The sequence below is a fragment of the Gorilla gorilla genome, chromosome 21 (genome assembly GCF_029281585.2).
Source record: "Gorilla gorilla gorilla isolate KB3781 chromosome 21, NHGRI_mGorGor1-v2.1_pri, whole genome shotgun sequence".
NCBI lineage: Eukaryota > Metazoa > Chordata > Mammalia > Primates > Hominidae > Gorilla > Gorilla gorilla.
In genome coordinates this window covers 13,205,016-13,225,765 of record NC_073245.2, presented here as the reverse complement: position 1 = coordinate 13,225,765, position 20,750 = coordinate 13,205,016, and the positions used below count along the sequence as shown (strand labels likewise).

The following is a 20,750-nucleotide window of genomic DNA, read 5'->3' as shown; positions in this document are numbered from 1 at the left end:
AAAGTCCCATCTTCCTCAGTGGGAGGGACTTTGTCTGAAACTGGGGCCTTGGAATGTAAAAGGTGTGACAGCAGTTAGTCTGCTAATGGGCTGAGTCCCTTCTTGAGAGTGCTCACATTCTGCTTCTACAGTTCCCACACAGACAGGGAAGACCGAGAGTTATCCTCTAACCTAAACGTGTTTAAATGAAAAGACATTCTCTGAAAATATTTTAATACATTCTCTTTGCTTCATCCCTAAAAACAGTTGTTTTTTTTCTGAAGTGAAATACAGGTGGAGACTAACACATCCCCTCTGCTTGTCATAAGCTCATTAGCTGGACCTCAGGTCCTAGTGAGAGAGCCCACCAAGGCCTTGGGCTCTGAGCCCAGGTGACCAGCAGACATCTCAGGTGTGTCAGGGCCTGAGAGCACTGGACATGGACATGGTGGAAGGACTGCCCAGCCAGTGTCCTGGAAATATTTGAACACAGTGGGGACACCTAGCAGGGTTTTCCCTTGAAGTAGTTGACTGAAAATCTGCATTCCTTTTGGACACAGGTGGAAGATAATGAAGTAAAATTGTCTGAGAAAACCCAGCAAGCAGTGAGGGTAAGCAGCCTTCTTATTCTCAGTGTGAACATCATATCAAAAAATAATGTAAGCAATTCATAAAGGTATTAAAATGCTTCATCTCACTACTAATCTAAAAGATTTGCACTATGTTGTCTTCACTTCCTATTTGCATTCCTCCCCTTCCCAGCAGAGCTTTAGAAATTATCATTTATGGGGGATACAATTAGAGGGATTCTTTATTCCATCAGGGCCTTTTGGTGTTCTTTTAAAAATCTCCCCATAATATTAAAAGCAGATCCCAGATTGGCCTAGACATGTAGAGCTGCGACATCAAGGCTTTAGGCCAAGGAGAAGCTGCCTCCGTTTTCACAAAGGAAATAAATCCACTGGAACATGAACAAGCATTGCGGGCTTTGATTCCTGGACTCAGAGAGAATCTTAATGTTCTTTTTCTCAGCACAAATCAAGGATGCCAGTAACTGCCAAAGAGCCAGACAATGCCAAAGGCCATGGAATACACTGGGCATATCTGAGCCTGACTCAGCTTTTGTAGACGGACATAATTGGGCAGGACTTTTGATTCTGTGAATATTTATGCTATAAATCACCTATTCTTTTTTGGATTTTTGTTTTTGTTGTTGTTTTTAAAGGGGGATGAGTCTTTCCTGGGCACTTATCTAACAGGAGGAGAAGGAGCATATCTTTATTCCAGCAATCTACAGTCCTGGCCTGAGGAAGGTAAGGAGCTATGACTTTAATGTTTTTGGCCATGTCTGGGTCCCTCATTTGCAGATGGCAGCATGGGTGTTGTAATTAATAATACATCTTCTATTTGAACACAACTGTGGTACAGAAATGTTTTCCTACAGCTTTTCTCTCTTGACCCACCCACTTTGTAGATGAAGAAATTTATGCTAGGAAGGGCTGATCACAGAACTGTACCTGGTCCTTTTGTTGCTGCCTGAGGTTAGTTAGCTCTCTCAATGGGCTAGGGCAGCAGCATTTCCAGAAATAGAATTTGTGGACCTAAACAGAATCTGGATTCATTTCTCTTGCTGTGTAACAAATGACCACAAATTTAGTAGCTTAAAACAACACCCTCTTATTATCTCACAGTTCTCCAGGTCAGAAGTTCAGGCAGGCTTGGCTGGACCCAGATCTCTTGAGGTCAAAATCAAGGCATCAGCCAGGCTAGGCTCTTATCTAGAGCCTCTGGGGAAGAATCTTCTCCCAATCTCAGCAAGGATGTTGGTTCCTTTCGCTTGTAGGAATGAGGTCCCCATTTTGTTGCTGGCTGTCAGACAGGGATCCTCTCAGCTCCTCCTCCCAGAAGTCCTTGCCCTTGTGACCCCCTCCATCTCAGCTATAAAGAACCTTCTTGTATTGAATCTCTCACACACTTTGAGTCTCTCTAATTCCTCTTCAGCTATCAGCATCTCAAGTTTTTGCCTATCCCAGCCCACCCTCTGCCCCCCATAATTCATGTCCCTCATTACCTCCTCCCAAGGGTCTCATCCCATTATGGCTACAGTTCGAAGTCCTAAATCTCATGGGCTTAAATATCTAAAATCTCATGATCAAGATCATCTAAGTCCCATGTAAATGAGGCTTGGGAGTGTAATCTATCTACAGCTCCTGAACATAGTTCTCTCCATGTCTGTGGACCTACGAAACTAAAGAGACAAGTCATCTGCCTGCAGCCCTCCCAACATGTAAGGTGGGACTGGCATAGTCTTCAGGTTCACAAAGAGGAAAAACAGAAGGTAAAAAGGAGTCACCAGCCCATGGCAGCTTTGAAATTCAGCTGGGCAGACTTCAGTTCCTTGATAAGGTTTCAAGGCCTGGGAGTAATTCTGGCTGTCAGCTCTGCCTCGGTGCTCTTGGTTCTACCCTGTTTGCTCTTGGTTTGCTCTGGGCTCATGGCTCCACCCTCTGGGCTTATAGCTACACCGCTGTCATCCTTCCTTTTTCAGCGAAAGGTAGTACTTTGTTTGTAGCTGAGCAGTTTTAACAGCCTGCCTCTTGCCAGTAGAATTTTGAGGGTCCGACAGTCTCCTTCAATTTTATACGTTATCTGTCCCTTTCAATCCAAACTGGCTGTGTTTCTGCTCATATAAAATCCTCAAAAACCTTGTTGGTCTTGCATGGATTTTACAGGGATTTACTGCAAGTTCCTCTTTGGCTTCCTCAAAATAACATTTTCTTATGACTCCTGTTCTTTCCCTGTTGAATATAGCCTTTATGTGAGGGAGGAGTTCTGACTTACTCTACAAATTCCTCAACCTCTACTAAGCAAATCCCCTTTCTGGATGATTTGTTCTTCTTGTTGAAAATATTCTATCCGGTGGCAAATTCCTCTCCCTGTTCTCAGATCACTGGTTCAGCTTCTGCCCCTTCATTCATACAGAAGACAAAGCACAAAGAAGGAGTTCTGGTTTTCTATCCACATACTGCTGGAGTGGTAATGGCATTTGTTATCACATCTGTCTCTGCATTTCTGCCTCTCCAGATCCTGGTGCAGAGAACCCGGGAGTTAAGAACATTTGCTGAAGGCAGGGAGTATGTGGTAATACTACCAGCCTTGAGGCAAGATTGCATAGTGTTTTGAAAGCAGATTGTAGGCACAACACAGAGGTGGTTTGTGCTGTGTCATCCTTGAGCCAATTATAATATTTAGCCGGGATATTTGCCAAAATTAGTTTGCACCTTCTTAGCAAAGGGCCTTGTTAGAAAAATAGTCTTGCATTGTATTGAGTTATCCAGCAAGATTCAGTGTATCCTAAGGTCTCTGTGCAAGATAAAGGGCACAGCCAGGGATTTCTGGAGCCTTATTAGTCATAGTCTTTTGAGAACTTAAATTTTAAACTTTCTTTGTTGCTGAGGGGAATCTAGTTTGAATTAGGAGATGGTTTTCTGAGGCAGGGAAATTGAATAGAAGCAGAGAATTTAAACAGGAGTCTCCCCTTCCTGTGGATAAGCATTTTACCACTTTGGGATTCAGATCAGGAGCTGATGTAGGTTTTGTGGGGCTTGAAGTTTATACCATTTGTGAACTCTCTTGAGGAAAAAACTACAAAATGATTAGGGCTCTTCTTAGAGCCTTAGAAGGGGACTTGGGCAGGTAAGGGGTCCTGAAGTTCAAGTGTCTTTAGTGTCTTTGTCTTTATAAATCTGCCTTTACTTGGGACTGTGATGAGTTTGAAATTTATCTGTTCCCATCCCCTGAAGGTACTTATCTTCAGCTCCTCAGGATGCATTATCTTTATTGATCTTCATATCCTGAGTCCCATAGAAGGTGAAAACTCACCTGATGTTGTGCAAGTTGTTATTTTTTCCATACTTTTTTTTTTTTTAAGCCCCCTCACCCTGACTGAGATGTAGTACAAGTTAATGGCAGCATCTAGAGGGTAGTCCAGGTCTGGAGGATAGTACAGGTCTTCTGATTTTTCACCCAGCAATTACTTACAGATGAAAAGAATAGTACTTCCTGGCAGGGTGTGGTGGCTCATGCCTGTAATCCCAGAACTTTGGGAGGCCAAGGCGGGCGGATCACCGAAGTCGGGAGTTCGAGACCAGCCTGACCAACATGGAGAAACCCCGTCTCTACTAAAAATACAAAATTAGCCAGGCGTGGTGACGCATGCCTGTAATCCCAGCTACTCGGGAGGCTGAGGCAGGAGAATCGCTTGAACCTGGGAGGCAGAGGTTGTGGTGGGCCAAGATTGTGCCGTTGCACTCCAGCCTGGGCAACAAGAATGATCTCTGTCTCAAAAAAAAAAAAAAGAAAAAAAAGAAAAAGAAAAAAGAGAATAGTGCTTCCTTTACCTTGAAGTTTTTTTCATCTCTAGAACTGTTTCTCTTCACCAGTTAGTGGTGTCTGCTATCACAAGATGTCTTGCTTTTCAACTTCCCATTCATTCGTGTCCTTCATGTGCCCTTCTCTTCCCCGCCCTGCTGTCTGTGGCCAGGCAAGCTGCCCAGTACCTAATTCTCAGGAACCTGCTTTAGAGTTTTAACCACACATGCCTATATCCCTAGACAATATCTTGTTTTGAACTTAATACAAATAGAATCATAATGTAGACCTGCTTTTTTTGCTCAGTATTCCTAGGATTCATCCAGTTTGTTGTATGTAAGCCATATAGCTTACTCATTTTCATGGCCCTATAGTATTCCTTTGTATGAACATGCAGTATCATTTTGACTCTTTGTGGACATGTGAGTTATAGTTTTTGTGCTAGGTGCAGTGGCTTGTGCCTGTAATCCCAGCTTCTCAGGAGGCTGAAGTGGGAGGATCACTTGAAGCTAGGAGTTCAAGACCAGCCTGGGCAACAGAGTGAGACTCTTGTTTCTACAAAAGAATTTTTTAAATTAGCCAGCATCTGTAATCTCAGCACTTCGGGAGGCTGAGGCAGGAGGATTGCTTGAGCCCAACAGTTCAAGACCAGTGAGACCCCATCTCTACCCCCCAAAAAAAAAAATTAGCCAGGCATGGTGGCATATTCCTGTAGTCCCATCTACTTGGAAGGCTGAGACTGGAGGGTGGCTTGAGCCCAGGAGTTCAAGGCTGCAGTAAGCTATGATCTCACCACTGTACTCCAGCCTGGCTGACAGAGCAAGACCCTAACTCTAAAAAATAAATAAGTAAATATAGGCTTTTTTTGGTATTGCAGACTGTACTGTTATGAGCATTCTTGTGCATGTCTCTTGGTCCACATGGGCAAATGTTTCTGTAGGGTTGGAATGAAGAATAAAAATTTGGAATTTTAGTATGAGCCCACATATGGCTTTTTTCGATGAGGCCAGACTGTTTTACAAATTGATTGTCCCGAATTATACTTCCAGCAGCAGCAGCATATAGGTATTTGAGTTTTTCCATATTCTGGCCAACACTTTGCTGTTTTGCCAGTTTTGCCACTGTGGTGAGTGTGCAGTGCTGTTATTACTAGGATTTTAATTTACATTTCTCTTATTATTAGTGAACCATCTTTATTTATTGGCCAAGCTATTATACTTCCCTTCTGTTAAATGCTTGTTCTTGTTTTTTGCTCATGTTTCTTTTAGATTGCCTTTTTCTTGTTTATTTTAGGAATTTTTTTTTTTTCTTGAGACTAAGTCTCACTCTGTTGTCCAGGCTGGAGTGCAGTGGCGCAATCTCAGCTCACTGCAGCCTCTACCTCCCGGGTTCAAGCAATTCTCATGCCTCAGCTTCCCGAGTAGCTGGGACTACAGGCGTGCACCATCAGGCCTAGCTAATTTTTGTATTTTTAATAGAGACGGGGTTTCACCATGTTGACCAGGCTGGTCTTGAACTCCTGACCTCAGGTCATCTGCCTACCTCGGCCTCTCAAAGTGCTGGGATTACAGGCGTGACCCACCACGCCTGGCCTATTTTAGGAATTCTTTCTTTCTTTCTCTTTCCTTCTTTCTTTCTTTCTTTCCTTTTCTTTTTTCTTTTCTTTCTTTCTTTCTCTTTGTTTCTTTCTCTCTCTCTCTCTCTCTGTTTCTCTCTCTTTCTCTCGATCATTAGTTTGTTTGTTCATCTTTCTTTTCTTTCTTGATGGAGTTTCACTTTTGTTGCCTGGGCTGGAATGCAATGGCACGATCTTGGCTCACCGCAACCTCTGCCTCCCAGGTTTAAGCGATTCCCCTGCCTCAGCCTCCCGAGTAGCTGGGATTACAGACATGCACCACCATGCCCGGCTAATTTTGTGTTTTTAGTAGAGGTAGGGTTTCTCTATGTCGGTCAGGCTGGTCTCAATCTCCCGACTTCAGGTGATCCGCCTGCCACAGCCTCCCAAAGTTCTGGGATTACACGTGAGCCAGCGCGCCCAGCCAGGAATTGTTTATAGATTTTGGATACTAATTCTTTGTCAATTCAGTATATTGCAGATATTTTCTTTCACCTGGTGGCTTGTCTTTTTATTTTATTTCTGATGCTTTTTCATGAATAAAAGTTTTAGTTTTAATGTAATCAGGATAATTAATCATTTCCTATGTGATTCATATATTTTAGATCTATTGAGACTTTTCTGTTGAATTATAAAAATATAATTTTTCAAAGAATCCACCTGGATTGCTCTGTGAAAGTGATATGAGATAGAAGTCTAAGTTCATTTTTTAAATGTAGGTAGCCACCTGTCTCAGCAAAGTTATTGAAAAATCATTCTTTTCCCACTGATCGGCAGTGCCAGCTTTGTTATAAATCAAGTCTCTTTATCTGTGCATCTATTAATAGGCTCTCTGTTCTGTTCCATTGGGAAAGAAAATACCACATTGTCTTATTTTAGATAGATAACATATTTCTATATGGTGTCTTAGTCTGCTTGGGATGCCATAACAAAATACCACAGAGTGAGTGGATTAACAGTAGGAATTTATTTCTCACAGTCTGGAGGCTGAGAAAATTATAACACTATACTAAAAGGCATTAAAAATGACATAAACACACATCCCATTCATGGACTGGAAAACTCAGGTTTACTTACTTGACATGGTAAAAATGACAATTCTCTCCAAAGCTCCAAAGTGATCTTTAAATTTAACATAATTTCAGGAAAAAAAAAACCAACAAGTTTTTTGAAAATCCTGAAAAGCCAACATAAAAATGTCATAACTTTGAGCAAAGTGCTAAGAACAGCCAAGATACTCCTGAAGAAGAAAAACAAGGTGGGAACTTGCCTTATCACATTAGAGACTGAATGTTTGTGTCCTCTCCAAAATTCCAGTGTTGAAGCCTTAACCCCAAAAGTGATGTTATCTGGAGATGGGGCTTTTGGAAGGAAATAGGGGTTAGATGAGGTCATGAATGTGGGGCAAGGTCTGTTGGGATGTGGTGCCCTTATAAGAGCTACCAGAGAGTTTAGCCCCTACCATGTATGCATGGAGGAGGAGTCACGTGGGCATGTGGCACCACGCCTGGCTAATTTTTTTTTTTTTTTTTTTTTTTTTTTTAGTAGAGATGGAGTTTCACCATGTTGGCTAGGCTGGTCTCAAACTCCAGGCCTCACGTGAAGCTCCCACCTCAGCCTCCCAAAGTGCTGGGATTACAGGCGTGAGCCACTGCACCTGGCTGGAGGGAGCCACCGCACCTGGCTGGAGGGACACTTTAAAAATGAAGGTTTTGGTCTGGCACGGTGGCTCACACCTGTAATCCCAGCACTTTGGAAGGCCAAGGCGGGCAGGTCACCTGAGGTCAGGAGTTCGAGACCAGCCTGTCCAACGTGGTGAAACCCCATCTCTACTAAAAATACAATAATTAGCTGGACCATGGTGGCGCATGCCTGTAATCCCAGCTACTTGGGAGGCTGAGGCACAAGAATCGCTTGAACCTGGGAGGCAGAGATTGCAGTGAGCCGAGATGGCACCACTGCACTCCAGCCAGGGCAACAGAGTGAGACTCCATCTCAAAAAAAAAAAAAAAGTAAAGTTTTGTACAGCACTGAGCATGAAGGAACTGTATAGCTGCATATTACTTGTAACATAGGTCACATTCAGGAACAGAATGTCAGGAGAAGTAAGCAAGTCACAGAAGAATACATGATTAGGATTTCATTTATATAAAAACACAGACAAAACTAAGTAATACACAGTTTACAAATACATTCAAGTGTGGTAAAACCATCCAGAATTCAGGATGCTGTTCCCCCTGGGTGGAAGAGAAGGGCTCTCATTGAGGAAGGACATCCAGGGGGTTTCAACGGTGCTAGTAATGCTCAATTTCTTAGGCCCAGTGGTGAGTTCATAGACATCTGGGTTTTGTTGTTGTTGCTTTAGTTTTTTTTTTTTTTTAATTTAAACCTTGTGTGTACATTTCACACACATTTATAGACACAGGATGAAAATCATCTAGCCATTGCATCATAAATTTCCCCAGCAGTGATAAATGTTCCCTCCTCACATAGACTGGGCTGTTGGAAGATTTTTATTTGTACAGCCAGTTTTCTGAAAGAGGAAAGCGAAATTCTTCATTGGCATTTGCTTGGTATTTTGGTTTACCCTGAGGGCTCATCCCTCTTTTGTTGGACTTCCAGGGATACAGAGCTCAATCAAAGACAACCAAACTGCAGTCCTCCTGGTTTTGGGACGGTAATGGGAAACTTCCTCTTATCCTGGGTTTTCAGACTTACAGAATGGAGAAGGAAGGACAGAGTTCATCCACTAAGGACACCAAGGATGGCACAAAGAGTCAGGGAGATCTCCTCAGGAGTTGGCTGCCCTGGCCCCTGTGAACCCCTGCAAAGGTATGGCCCTCAGACCACTGTCTGACAGTCAAGAGTCCAGAGCAGATACCAGAAGGGTTATTGCTTCAAGCAGATGAGGATCTGAGACCAGAGCACAGGCACTGGGCCACCCAGTAAGTCACTTCACTTATCTCATGTGTGCTCTGAGAATAATGGCAGAGTTACTGCTCATAGAGCCAGGCTGAGGGGCAGCTGCGATCACAGGACAGATCACAGGACAGTACTGAAATCAGATCCTGTTTACTGAGACCTTGCCTTGGCTCATGCCCCATAATGAGCTTTTCCAGCACTGTCTTGTGAATTTGTCTTCCTCTTTTCCATTTTGTTTTGAGGCTTCAGAGTCTAGTGGGAGAGGAAATGCTGGAGATGACCTCGCTCATCCTTTCCCGTCTTCCTATTGAGTAAATGGAATGTGCCAGCTTCTCCAATCTGTGCTTTTTTCTGGAAGCTTCAGGATTTTGAGGTTTGTCCAGGAGGCCTTTCGAGTGGCACTGGACTTGTTTCTGAAAAGGTTCACTTCAAAAGTACACATGTAGAGGGATACCCAGGACAGGGAAGGGTGCAGGTACTAACCACTCAGCAGCAGGAGCAGTTTCTACCTCATGACACCTATGGAGCCCTCTTATCTCTGGAAACAGTAAGTAGAGTCATCTTGTGGCGGGAGTTGGTGGGGTTGTGGTTTTAGGAGAGTGTTGAAGGTCTGGGATGAGCTCTGTGGGCTGATGGAAGGAGTGGGGAGACAGCAGTGAACAGGCTACGGGGCAGCACTGTGGCCTGTTGTGGTTGAGGGGGCAGAGAAGGCACATCTACAGATTCACCACAGCTAGGCTTTGGACAGGGGAGAATTGAAAGAAAAAAGACATGAGAGAACTGAAGGCACCAGCATGGTATAGTGTCTTTGGCATCAGACAAACCTGTGTTCTGTACCTGGCTCCACCACCAAGTAATGCTGTGATTTTGGGGGAAATCTCTCTAAGCTTGAGTTTTCTCATCTGTCCTATGGGAAAAAATAATACCACCTGTTACAATTGTGAAAACAGAAAACTGTAATGTATGACATGTGTGGTGCTTAGTAAATACTGCGTGAAACCTGTTCCCATTCCTTTCTTTTAACAGAACAAAGATTAAAGGTTAAGTCCTGTCCCAGAGGATCTGCCCTTGATGTGGATGAGAAGAATATCAGAAGTTTCTGAGCAATAGGGGAAAATGCGAATACCAATGACTGTGAAGGCTCAGTGACATCAGAGGATGGGGTGTGGGGAGGGAGACAGCTAAAAGGGGGATGGGGTGCTGGAGTCAGAGAGTAGCTGCTGGGCTGGAGATTTCAGAAGTCACGACATTCTGGGTGCAGCTTTACTGCTCTAAGAAGGAATGGGAGTGTTGGCATTGGAAGGGAAGACTGAACACATTCAGAGTGATTTGAAATATGGCATGGTCAGGAGGGCAGTAGGTGTGAGCAGTAGAGGGAGGGGCTTGTGTCTCTAGGGGAATGAAAGTAACATGCTGTGGTGTTGGGGAGAATGGCCTGGGAGCAGCATGGAGGAACTTTAGGGTTGGTACAGGATGAGGCTGGGGCATGAGTAGCCTCCTTTTCAGAGGGCCTCAGGAAAAGGCAGTGTGCACAGAAAGCCAGGCTACTTGTTGGAGGGTAGAGGTTTCCAGAGCTTGAACCTAGATAGTCGCTGGCTGTGGCTGCCACAGATGGCAAGGTTGGCATGTCCCTCTGACTGGGCATCTGGTTCTTCCATGAGAGGCAGGTGCCATTTCTTCTTCTTGTACCTAAAAACTGCCTCCTTCTCCCTTCACTTCTCCTGTCCCCTGTGAACACATACTAACTAGGCCCCTCCCTTCCTTCTGAAACCTCACCTCCTCAGGAAGCCCTCAAAGCTTGCAGTCTCCAGATTCCTCACCCAGGATGTGAAGGCAGCCCTCAGACTCCTGGCCTTTGCTCTTCTTGTCATTCCAGCCTCCAGAGCTTTGCACTGCTTTTCTGGAGCTACAACTTAAGGAATCAATTTCACTTATTTATCTCTTGGCCTTTGCCTTGGCAATGGGGTCTTAATGACAATAAACTCAAACCTGTGCCTTGAGCTTTAAGAACTACTTCATCTCCTCTCTATATGCGGAAACATGGAAAGAAAAGCTGTTACAGGAATAGAAGATTCAGCTTGGACCAGCCCCAGAGAGCAGCTTCACCTAGGAGTCTTGTGGGTGCTTTGGGTGCTGCTTTTGTGTCTCCAAAGCAAGCCCAGGCCCAGCATTAATCTTTGTCATCTTAGTTGTCCATCTTTTCCATGGTCTGCTCCCTAGGTCCTATACTGAGCTGCTCCATATGACCTTGACCATCCAGGAAACAACAGCTCTCCTTAGACCTGAATCCTTGTTCCGAGGAACCCACATCCATGTCCACCTGCCACCCATCTTGCTTTTGTGAACTACAGAAGAGCAGCCCCCCGGTGTCTGTAGAACCTACTCATTACCTAACTCAAATGTTCTGTTGCTGGGCACAGGGACCTTAAGCTCCCTTCACCAGTCTTCAGCTGAGACCCAAGTGCTCCTTCTGGGGCCCTAAGTGAGGGATGTGGTCTCTTTAGGGCCGAGCCAGCTTCTGGCAAAGCAGAAGAAAGGAAAATCTGTAAACTCAGTAATGGAGCAGATAATACCCAGTCTTTTTTAGTGTGTTTCCGTGGAAGATACCCATAAGGTAATGTGAATTTTGCTTCTCCCCATTAGCTGATAGTTTATTCACTTGTTTTTCTAATTCTTATGCAAAGACTGCATCTGATGCCTCATTTCCCTCTGAGGCTCTGGGAGGTTACTTTGGCTTCCTCAGAGCACAGGGCTCAGCATACAAATCGCATAACGTAATTGCTACTGATACTGGCCTCTAGTTACCACACTGCTGTACAAGAGGACATTGGAATCTGACCCCCAGCACCCAGCCCTCCAGCTCTGACCAACTCTCTTTTCCTTCCAGGGAATGTTCATTTCTTCTCTAGTGGCCTTCTGTTTTCTCACTGTCGTCATGGAAGTATCATCATTTCCAAGGATCACATGAATTCCATTTCCTTCTATGATGGGGTAGGTGTTTTACTAGTCAGTGGCTTTTTTGATCGGAAAGTTGCTCACACTTTTGAGGGGAAAACTAAATAACTCCTTTCTCCCCTCCACTACCACAGGGCAGTATGTCAGGAACCAGCACAGCCACTGAGGCAGGCAGGGAGGGAGGTCGTGGAGAGGCCTGGCCATTCTCAAGACACTTATGAGCCTCATCAACCTCACTGCTCTGTAAAGGGCTGACCTAGAAAGGGCTTCTGGTCAGAAGGGCCAGCAGCTCCCCATGCCCAATTCATTCACCCTAAAGAGGACTATAAAGCAGGCTGAGAAGGCCTCCAGTGGCCCCTCTTGGGTGGCCTCCAGGTCCGGGGGCACAAGGCTCACCCACTGAAAAACCAGAAAGGAGCTGCATCCTATGGTATCGATGAGGCTCCGCATACACATTAGCATGGACAGGATTGTAAGTGAGCCAGAGAGGGAGAAAAATGGCTCACTTTCCCCGTGAGAGTTTAGCCCCTCCTCCCTCACACACCCAGACTTCCTCTCCAGCTCCATAAAAGTTCCACCGTCCTATAACAATCCTCTAAGTTCACCAGTCTGCAGCAACACTTCCCCTTCACCTTAAGGGGAAGACGGTAGCGATGGGTTTCCCCTAGCCTTTACCCTGTGGCCAAGGCACAGCTCGTCTCAGTGCAACACCAGAGCAGAGGGCAGGCCCACCACTCTGCCTGGTCTCAGCCTCAAAACCAGTCTGTCTGGGAGCTAGGACAGAGACTATGTGAGGTATTTTGGTCAGATGACTCAGAAAACGAATTCTGTGAGCAAGTTTTTCTTCCATATAGAGCCTGCAGCCTTAAAGGCTGTTCAGAAATGTAGGCAGACCAATTGGACATATTGGATGGCCCTATTAGATTAAAGCTTTGCTGTTAGATTAAAGAGTCTTCCAATATCAGGGAAGAAAGAATGCATCGTGAAAAGCACAGTACTGGGATGATAAGTAGCTAATTTCGACAAAAAATAGACTCTTACCTCTACCAAAAATCAAAATGAACTTCTGAGGGATTAAAATTAAATATATTTAAATTTCACAAATAGAATATAAAAATGAATATTTATTAAACCTCTAGGGGTTAGAAGACTTCTGAAGCTTAGAAACAATACAAGAAATTCTAAAGGAAAAGTTTGTCAAATTTGACCAGTTACTGATTTTTTTTTTTTTTTTTTGGAGACAGAGTCTCGCTCTGTTGCCCAGGCTGGAGTGCAGTGGTGCGATCTCGACTCACTGCAAGCTCTGCCTCCCTGGTTCACGCCATTCTCCTGCATCAGCCTCCTGAGTAGCTGGGACTACAGGCGCCCGCCACCACGCCCAGCTAATTTTGTTTTTGTATTTTTAATAGAGACGGGGTTTCACTATGTTAGCCAGGACAGTCTCGATATCCTGACCTCGTGATCCACTCACCTCAGCCTCCCAAAGTGCTGGGATTACAGGCATGAGCCACCACACCCAGCCGACCAGTTACTGATTTTTAAAAATTTTTTGCTGATAATTTAACTTATTAAAGTATACTGTAAATACAACTAACTGTATCCATTTAAAGCTTTGGCAGATGTGTACATTCATGAAACCACCTTTACTATCAAACCAAAATGTTTTCTCATGCCCTTTTTCATCTTTCCCTCCACTCCTGGGTTCAGACAACCACTGATTAGCTTTTGTCACTATATATTAGTTTGCATTTTCTAGAATGTTATATAAATGAACATCATCTATTCTGTAACCTTTGAGTCTGACATTTTCCACTCAACATAGTGATTTTTAGATTCATCCATGTTGTGTATGTAAATAGCTGTGTTCTCTTTATTGCTAAGTAGTATTCCATTGTATGGGTATATCATAAAATTTGTCAGACTAATTAGTAATGCAAAAACCCTTTAAAAAGTATTTTAGGGGATGGGGAGGGGTTGATCAATGAATACAAATTTAGAAAGGATGAGTAAGTTCTAGTGTTCTGTTGCACAGTAGGGTGCCTGCAGTCAACAATAAGGTGTTCAGATCTCACAGTAGCTAGAAGAGAAGATTCTGAATGATAAATGTTTGAGGTGATGGATTTCTCATGCATTACCCTGATGTAATCATTACATAATGTATACATGTATTGAAACAACATATTATACCCCATAAATATGTACATATTATGTATTAATTAAAAATAAAAAATAATTTTTTATGGCTAGGCACAGTGGCTCATGCCTGTAATCCCAGCACCTTGGGAGACTGGAGCAGGTGGATCACCTGAGGTCAGGAGTTCAAGACCAGCCTGGCCAATAGGTGAAACCCCACCTCTACTATACAAAAATTAACTGGGCGTGGTGGTGCATGCCTGTAATCCCAGCTACTTGGGAGACTGAGGCAGGAGAATTGCATTAACCCAGGAGGTGGAGGTTGCAGTGAGCCAAGATCCCACCACTGCACTCCACCCTGGGCTGCAGAGTGAGAATGTCTCAAAATATATATACATATATATATAATTTTTTAAAAGTATTTCAAAAGGCAAATTTTTAAAATTGGGAAAAACATTTTTAGTGATTTAGACAAATGAGTTAATATTTTTTTTCTGCGAAGAGTTGTATCTTTATTAACATGAAAACACTGAGTCCCAGGTCAGGGATGTTCAGAGGACATGAGGCTACTTAACAGATAGAAGAAATTACATCATTAACAACCTCCTGCTATCATATGTAACAGTAACTTAGCATTTATTGTTAAATTACACTAATATAGTATTAAAGCATACTAATTTATACTAAGGAATAAATCCTGAGGAACTGTTGGCAGAGGAGAACTGGAATAGCTCATGTCAAGCTGTGTAGGTGGCCCAAGAGGGGAAGAGAGTGCAGTCACTGGAAATGTTTACTGATAGTATATGATAACATGGCTGATGGTGATGATAAATTAAGTTTTAAAAACAGGATAAGGGGCTGGGCGTGGTGGCTTACGCCTGTAATCCTAGCACTTTGGGAGGCCAAGAAGGGCGGATCACCTGAGGTCAGGAGTTCGAGACCAGCCTGGCCAGCATGGTGAAATGCCGTCTCTACTAAAAATACAGAAATTAGCTGGGCATGGTGCTGTGCACCTGTAGTCCCAGGTACTCAGGAGACTGAGGCAGGAAAATCGCTTGAACCCGGGAGGCGGAGGTTTCAGTGAGCTGAGATTGCACCATTGCACTCCAGCCTAGGTACCAAGGGCGAAACTCCATCTCAAAAAAAGAAAAAAAAAAAAAAACAAAAAACAAAGCATGATGGCGTATACCTGAAGTCGCAACTATTTGGGAGGCTTAGGTGGGAGGATCACTTGAGCCCAGAAGTTCAAGGTTGCAATGAGCTGTGATTGTACCACTACACTCCAGCCTGGGAGACAGAGCAAGACCCTGTCTCTGAAAAAAAAAAAAGGAAAACAAAAGTACTAAATATTAGCTGTAGTTGGGTTTAGGTGATGGGACTTTCGATTAATTTTTTTAAAACTTTCTTCTCTGTTCTATTTTTATAATTTTTTTCAAAATGAGTTGCATTTCTATGCCCTACCAATGAACAATCTGATAAAGATATTAAGAAAACAATTCCAGGGCTGGATGCAGTGGCTCAAGCCTGTAATGCCAGCACTTTGGGAGGCCAAGGCAGGTGGATCACTTGAGTCCAGGACTTTGAGATAACATGGTGAAACTCCGTCTCTACAAAAAATTATTATTATTATTATTATTATTATTATTTAGATGGAGTCTCGCTCTGTCACCCAGGCTGGAGTGCACCCAGCCTCAAAAATTTTTTAAATTAGTGAGGCATGGTGGCAGGTGCGTATAGTCCCAAGCTACTTGAGAGGTGAAGTGGGAGGATCTCCTGAGCCCAGGAGGCAGAGGTTGCAGTGAGCTGTGATCATGCCACACTGTGCTCTAGCCTGAGCAATAGAGTGAGACCCTGTCTCAAAAAAATAAAACAATTCAATTTACGTTAGCATCAAAAAGAGTAAAGTATTAGGGAATAAATTTAACCAAGAAAGTGAAAGACTTGTACACTGAAAACTGAAAAATATCGCAGAAAAATTAAAGACAACCTAAATGAAGGAAAAACATCCATGTTCGTGACTCAGAAGACTTAATATTAAGACAATACTGCCCAACATGATCTGCAGGTTCAGTGCAGTCCGTATCAAAATCCCAATGGCATTTTTTGCAGATAGAAAAACGCTGCCGGGCACAGTGGCTCACACTTAACAATTCCAGCACTTGGAGAGGCTGAAGCGGGCAGATCACTTGAGGTCAGGAGTTTGAGACCAACCTGGCTAGCATGGTGAAACCCTGTCTCTACTAATAATACAAAAATTAGGCAAGTGTGGTGGCACGTATCTATAATCCCAGCTACTCGGAAGGCTGAGGCACAAGAATCACTTTAACCTGGGAGGCAGAGGTTGCAGTGAGCCGAGATTGTGCTACTGCACTCCAGCCTGGGTGACAGAGTGAAAACTATGTCTCAAAAAAGAAATAGGAAAACCCATCCTAAAGTTCATGTAGAATTTATAGACTCTCAAGGGACCCTTATTGTTTAAAACAATCTTGCAAAAGAAAATAAAGTTGTAACACATACATTTTCTTATTTCAAAACTCACTATGAAGCTACAGTGACCTAACAGTTTGCTGCTGGCAAAAGGTCAGGCATATGGACCAGTGGACTAGACCCATGGAGAGCCCAGAAATAAACTTTTGTATCAAATCATTTTTGACAAGGATGCCAGAATCATTCAATGTCAAAAGGACAGTCTTTTTAACTAACGGTGCTGAGAGGCCAGGCGCGGTGGCTCACGCCTGTAATCGCAGCACTTTGGGAGGCCAAGGAGGGCAGATCACTTGAGGCTAGGAGTTCGAGACCAGCCTGGCCAACATGGCAAAACCCCATCTCTACTAAAAATACAAAAATTAGCTGGGTGTGGTGGGTGGATGCCTGTAATCCCAGCTAGTCGGGAGGCTGAAGCATGAGAATCGCTTGAACCCAGGAGGCGGAGGCCAGTCAGCCAAGATGGCACCACTGCACTCCATCCTGGGCACAGGTCCCCTGAGTGGGACCCTGTCTCAAAAACAAACAAACAAAAAAGGTGCTGGGAAAACTAGATATCCGTGTGCAAAAGAATGAAGTTTGACCCTTACTTTATACCCTGTACAATAAATTAACTGAAAGTGGATCAAAAACATAAACATTAAGAGCTAAAACAATATGCAATCCCAGCACTTTGGGAGGCCAAGGCGGGCGGATTATGAGGTCGGGAGTTCGAGACCAGCCTGGCCAACATAGTGAAACCCCGTCTCTACTGAAAATATAAGCATTAGCCAGGCATGGTGGCACGGACCTGTAGTCCCAGCTACTCGGGAGGCTGAAGCAGGAGAATCGCTTGAACCCAGGAGGGGGGGGGGGGTTGCAGCGTGCCGAGATCACACTTTTGCACTCCAGCCTGGACGACAGAGTGAGAGTCCATCTCAAAAAAAAAAAAAAAGAGCTAAAACAATAAAACTCTTTGAAGAAAATACAGGAGAAAATCTTTATGATACTGGATTTGGCAGTGATTTCTTGAATGTGATACCAAAACCACGGACAGCAAATGAAAAAATACGTAAACTGGACTCTGTCAACATTTAAAACTTCTGTGTGTTAAAGGACATTATCCAGAGAGTGAAAAGACAATCCTCAGAATGGAAGAAAATATTCACAAATCATATATCTGATAAGGAATTAATATCCTAGAATGAATTTTGAGATGACATTTTCAGTTTAGGGGAAAAAAATCCAGATTAGGGGTGGTGGCTCACCCCTGTAATCCCAACACTTGGGGAGGCCAAGGTGGGAGGATCACTTGAGACCAGGAGTTTGAGACCAGCCTGGGCAACGTAGAGAGCCCGTGTCTCTACAGAAAGTTTAAAAAAATTAGCCAGGCATAGTGGCATGTGTCTGTAGTCTCAGCTACTTGAAGGGCTGAGGTAGAAGGATCACTTGATGGCTGCAGTGAGCCATCACACTCTAGCCTGGGTGACAGAGCAAGACCCTGTCTCAAAAAAAAAAAAAATCCTTTTATTTCCTATATCTCCTATAAGTAAAGCACATCTATACTGAACCCCAGTGAACTACATAATGTGACAATAATTGTACTGAAATTGATCCTGTGTGTTCTGGCAGTAGTTGTGAGTGCTGTAATTATGCAGATGCTCTTCTTGCTGATGCTCCCTCCTTTTCACTTTAGGATTCCACCAGTACTGTTGCTGCTCTTCTCATAGACCTCAAAAGCTCATTGCTTCCTCACCTCCCAGTTCATTTCCATGGATCAAGCAATTTTCTGATGATTGCCCTTTTTCCCAAATCGAAGATATACCAAGCATTTTACTCAGAGGTAATATCAGTCATTATTCAGCAAAACTACTACTACTTTTTTTTCCCCCTAGCGATTTAAATGGTAAGGCATCATCTTGGGGCTAACAGTGAAGTGATGAGAGGGAGAGTTAGGAGGGCTGGCTGGTGTGGGGTGACTGCTTCTAATCCCTTCAAGTTCTGGAGTGGTGCTGTTGGCAATGAGAGGTGAGAGCTGGAAGAAACTGAACAAGAGGGTTTTTAGCCTTTAAGAAAAATCTACTTTGTCCTTTAAATCCTAATTAGAGTTATCTCTTATTTAGCTACTTTATTGAATTGTTGGGCCCTACCTATTGAAATAGTGTTCTCTTTGCCACCCTATACTCCTTCCCCGTGGGCCAGTCCCTGCCCTTGCGAATGGTACCACCTGGCAGGCTGCACTTTATAGGTGCTCAGATGGCATAGATGAGGGAGCTTACGAGAATGATACGACCCACTTAGAGACCAAGCAATAGCCAAAGCCAAACTGATGGCCAGCCTCATGACTAGTGGGAATTCTTGGAAAGGTGTGATTACAGCAGCTTGTGAGGGGACAGTGTTCCTCCCTCAGGTCAGATTCGCAGTCCATAGAGGATGCAAGAGTTGACCTTGGCTATAGTATAGCTTGTCAGCCCAGTCTGTGTCTTCCACCTTTGCTGGACCTTTTTATCTCCTTGTGCTTGTCCTTTCAATCTGGGAAAGTAAAGACGGCTCTTTAGGTTCTCTTCAGCCATCCCTCTGCTTCTTGGCAGGAGTTGCTTGAACCACTCCTTTCTGTCTCCCTAGAGGAGAACATGCGTCTGCTGCAAGGACAGTGTTACCCGATCCCTTTCTCCTTACTTCCTGACCTCTCAAGGAGCAGAATCCCTGGGGGAGTAACCCAGAAAGACATTCTGGTTTTTAAAAATACAGAACAAAATTGCTTCAGGCCTCTATTTTTGAAGCAAACTTGTTTGTTATAGTCATTTTCTCTGCAGTGACAGTCTAGATTTTCAACAACCATCAAATCCCCATGTGGGTTCCATATCCTGTTGTTGGGTTTAAAGTGTTCTTTGCTCAAATTCTGTTTTGTTTAGGTCTTCTCCCTTTGGAAACAGCAGGATAACTCAGGGCTCTCTTTAAAAGTGATCCAGGAAGATGGATTGTCTGTGGAACAAAAGAGATTGTAAGTGGCTGCTTCAGTATTTGTGCTTGCTTCCCTAGGCTTTGTGGGTGTGCTCTCTCTGCAGGATGCCTCGCATTATGTAACACAGGGGTCTTGGCTTCTGAAAGGGTCAACACAGACATTTCAATGCTGCCAACTTGCAGGTAGCTGGTACCCTTGAGGGAATAGAAGGCAAGAGAGGGCCATGTGCAGTGCCTCACACTTGTAATCCCAACACTTTGGGAGGCTGAGGCAGGAGGATGAATTGAGCACAAGAATTAGAGACTAGCCTGCCTGGGCAACATAGTGAGACCCCGTCCTTACAAAAAATAAAAAATTAGCTGGGTATGGTGGCACATGCCTGTAGTCTCAGCTAGTCAGGAGGCTGGGGTGGAAGGGTTACTTGAGCCCAGGAGTTCAAGGTTGCAGTGAGCCATGACCATGCCATTGCACTTCAGCCTGAGTGATGAAACAAGACCCTTTCTCAAAAAAAAAAAAAAACCAAAAATGTCCCCACTGCCAGGAGCCAGTGTGGCTGTGAGGGGCCACGTCTCACAGCCCTGACCCGGGCCAGGCATGGTGTTGGGCGCCAGGCCTGTCTCACCTGTCTCGGGGGGCACCCAGTGTCTTACTCTGTCACCCAGGGTAGAGTGCAGTGATGCGGTCCTGGCTCACTGCAGCCTTGACCTCCTAGGCTCAGGTTATCCTCCCACTTAGCAGGTGGGACTACAGAGGTTGCAGAACTTGAAGCTAATTTACCTTGTACGTGTAAAGTGCATTTTCCTGATCCAAACAAGCTTCACTGTTTTCAGCTAACAGTAACTCCAGATGAGGGTTACTACCAGGGTGGAAAATTTCAGTTTGAAACCGAAGTTCCCGATGTGTATAACATGGTGCCTCCCAAAGTGAAATGCCTGACCAAGATCTGGCACCCCAACATCACAGAGACAGGGGAAATATGTCTGAGTTTACTGAGAGAACATTCAATTGATGGCACTGGCTGGGCTCCCATGAGAACATTAAAGGATGTCGTTTGGGGATTAAACTCTTTGTTTACTGATCTTTTGAATTTTGATGATCCACTGAATATTGAAGCTGCAGAACATCATTTGCAGAACAAGGAGGACTTCCAGAATAAAGTGGACAACTACATCAAGCGTTATGCCAGATAATAAAAGGGGACGATTGCAGGCCCATGGACTGTGTTACAGTTTGTCTCTAATGTGAAACAGCAAGAGGTAGCCCCGCCTCCCATCCTCACACTCCCTGTCAGTCCCCTGGATTGCCCCAGTCCTGGGACCATGTTGCCCTGAAGAAGACCATCTTCAT

General features: G+C 44.1%; 1 protein-coding gene across 4 annotated transcripts in view; it reads left to right on the top strand.

Annotated features, from left to right (window-relative positions):
* DNAAF9 (dynein axonemal assembly factor 9) overlaps nucleotides 1-20,750 on the top strand; it is a 162,265-nt gene that overhangs the window by 91,364 nt on the left and 50,151 nt on the right. For all 4 annotated transcript variants that reach the window (XM_031004883.3, XM_031004884.3, XM_055372473.2 and 1 more), the window contains 5 exons: nucleotides 540-590; nucleotides 1,205-1,292; nucleotides 11,775-11,878; nucleotides 18,135-18,281; nucleotides 19,354-19,442. In XM_031004883.3, coding sequence (XP_030860743.3) covers nucleotides 540-590; nucleotides 1,205-1,292; nucleotides 11,775-11,878; nucleotides 18,135-18,281; nucleotides 19,354-19,442 — 479 coding nt within the window. The remainder of the gene's footprint in view (nucleotides 1-539; nucleotides 591-1,204; nucleotides 1,293-11,774; nucleotides 11,879-18,134; nucleotides 18,282-19,353; nucleotides 19,443-20,750) is intronic.